The sequence below is a fragment of the Panulirus ornatus genome, chromosome 12, assembly GCF_036320965.1.
Source record: "Panulirus ornatus isolate Po-2019 chromosome 12, ASM3632096v1, whole genome shotgun sequence".
NCBI lineage: Eukaryota > Metazoa > Arthropoda > Malacostraca > Decapoda > Palinuridae > Panulirus > Panulirus ornatus.
The window spans coordinates 2,136,427-2,139,345 of NC_092235.1; the positions used below are offsets into that span (position 1 = coordinate 2,136,427).

The window sequence follows — 2,919 nt, forward strand, 5'->3', positions numbered from 1 at the left end:
ATATATATATATATATATATATATATATATATATATATATATATATATATATATATATATATATATATATATATATATATATATATATATATATATATATATATATATATATATATATATATATATATATATATATATATATATATATATATATATATATATATATATATATATATATATATATATATATATATATATATATAGAGTGCGTGGAGGAACAGTTAGAGAAAACCTTGCCTTGCAGAACGTGCAAGCAAGACTTCGTATGGTGCTTGCCTATCTCTTTGCTCAGTTGATGCTCTGGGTTCGTGGAAGACAGGGTGGACTCTTGGTTTTAGGATCTGCAAATGTAGATGAGGCACTAAGGGGGTACATGACTAAATATGACTGTAGTTCTGCTGATATTAATCCCATCGGTGGATTTTCCAAGGCTGACCTCAAGAGATTTCTGCTTCTAGCCAAAGACAGACTTAATGTTCCTGTACTAGGCGATATTCTAGGAGCGCCACCTACTGCAGAACTTGAACCACTTGAGGAGGGCTCACTTGTACAAACAGATGAAGCAGACATGGGCATGTCATATGATGAACTGTCCACATATGGAAAGCTTCGAAAAGTTGAATGTTGTGGTCCATACTCCATGTTTGGCAAGCTAGTTCATCTTTGGTCTGATCAATGTGCACTTAAAGAGGTTGCAGAGAAAGTTAAGCTGTTCTTCCGTTGTTACAGTGTTAACCGCCACAAGATGACTGTTTTGACTCCAGCATACCATGCTGAGACATATTCACCTGATGATCATCGCTTTGACCACCGACAGTTCCTGTACAACTACCGCTGGGTGTGGCAGTTTAAAGCTATAGATAAAGCAGTGGAAAAGTTAGATTGTGGAAGGGATGGAGATCAAGTTGAACGAAGTGGGTCTACATGTTCCAATAAAGGCAGTCGGTCGTCTTCCTTCACACGGCCTTCATCGCGGTCATCCAACAACTCACTCACTGGATTTACTGGTAGTGAGTCTCATCGTCGAGGAGTAGAAGTAGCACCTGGACCTGTCATTCAAGATGCACACAGTGAACAAGACTGCACAAATGAAAGTAAACATATTGCATTGAACATGATAGTGCCACATTACCAAGATCAGAAAATGGAAAGTAGTAAAAGTTCATCCTCTCATCTTGGACCTGCTAGTGAGGAAGACCGAAAACGCCGTGGATCAACATCAATCTTTGTTAATGCTCTTGGACACAGTACTCAGAAAGCAAGTCGTTGTGGGGATTCAGCTTCTTCTACCATTCAGTACCTTAATAACAACATACAAATGTAAAGAGTTTTTTAGTAGATAATAACATTTTAGATTTTTTTTTTCATATGTAATTGCTTTTTCCAACTTTGTATAGGAAACATCAGGAATGTGATAATACTGGCCTCACTTACACATCTCCACTCTCCAGCTGTCAAGTATGATTTACTGAAACCAGCACTTACCATCCACAACCAGGTCTTTTAGATTGCTTCATATGCTCTGGATCAGTCCATTACCATCTTGTTGATCCTATATTTCACATGAATCCAGTTCATTCTATCCTATGCATGCCCTTCATTTTCCTGAATGTTTAGGCCCCAGTACCCCAAAGCCTCCTTCAGTCATTCCTTTTATCTCCTTCTAGGTCTCCCTATTCCCATTTGTTTCATCTACTTTTAATATTAAGATCCTCTTAGTCAGTCTTTCTTTGCTCATCTTTGTTATATATATATATATATTTATATATATATATATATATATATATATATATATATATATATATATATATATATATATATATATATATATATATATGCTTAATATATTCCCTGGGGATAGGGGAGAAAGAATACTTCCCACGTATTCCCTGCGTGTCGTAGAAGGTGACTAAAAGGGAAGGGAGCGGGGGGCTGGAAATCCTCCCCTCTCGTTTTTTTTTTTTTTAATTTTCCAAAAGAAGGAACAGAGAAGAGGTCCAGGTGAGGATATTCCCTCAAAGGCCCAGTCCTCTGTTCTTAACGCTACCTCGCTATCGCGGGAAATAGCGAATAGTATGAAAAAAAAAAAAAAAAATATATATATATATATATATATATATATATATATATATATATATATATATATATATATATATATATATATAGATAGATAGATAGATAGATAGATAGATATATATAGATATATATATATATATATTTTTTTTTCTTTTTTTTTTTGTCGCTGTCTCCCGCGTTTGCGAGGTAGCGCAAGGAAACAGACGAAAGAAATGGCCCAACCCACCCCCATACACATGTATATACATACGTCCACACACGCAAATATACATACCTACACAGCTTTCCATGGTTTACCCCAGACGCTTCACATGCCCTGATTCAATCCACTGACAGCACGTCAACCCCGGTATACCACATCGCTCCAATTCACTCTATTCCTTGCCCTCCTTTCACCCTCCTGCATGTTCAGGCCCCGATCATACAAAATCTTTTTCACTCCATCTTTCCACCTCCAATTTGGTCTCCCTCTTCTCCTCGTTCCCTCCACCTCCGACACATATATCCTCTTGGTCAATCTTTCCTCACTCATTCTCTCCATGTGCCCAAACCATTTCAAAACACCCTCTTCTGCTCTCTCAACCACGCTCTTTTTATTTCCACACATCTCTCTTACCCTTACGTTACTTACTCGATCAAACCACCTCACACCACACATTGTCCTCAAACATCTCATTTCCAGCACATCCATCCTCCTGCGCACAACTCTATCCATAGCCCACGCCTCGCAACCATGCAACATTGTTGGAACCACTATTCCTTCAAACATACCCATTTTTGCTTTCCGAGATGATGTTCTCGACTTCCACACATTCTTCAAGGCTCCCAGAATTTTCGCCCCCT

At 37.6% G+C, this 2,919-nt stretch overlaps 1 protein-coding gene across 1 annotated transcript; it reads left to right on the top strand.

The window, feature by feature from the left end:
* The first annotated feature begins 220 nt into the window (after nucleotides 1–220).
* LOC139751712 (glutamine-dependent NAD(+) synthetase-like) lies at nucleotides 221–1,647 on the top strand. Its single transcript, XM_071667275.1, has one exon. The coding sequence runs from the start codon at nucleotides 266–268 to the stop codon at nucleotides 1,322–1,324; it is 1,059 nt and encodes a 352-aa protein (XP_071523376.1). The 5' UTR covers nucleotides 221–265; the 3' UTR covers nucleotides 1,325–1,647.
* Nucleotides 1,648–2,919: the final 1,272 nt, after the last annotated feature.

Excerpts from the sequence above, each read along its gene's own strand:
- LOC139751712 (XM_071667275.1), top strand. The coding sequence starts at position 266 with ATGGTGCTTGCCTATCTCTTTGCTCAGTTGATGCTCTGGGTTCGTGGA.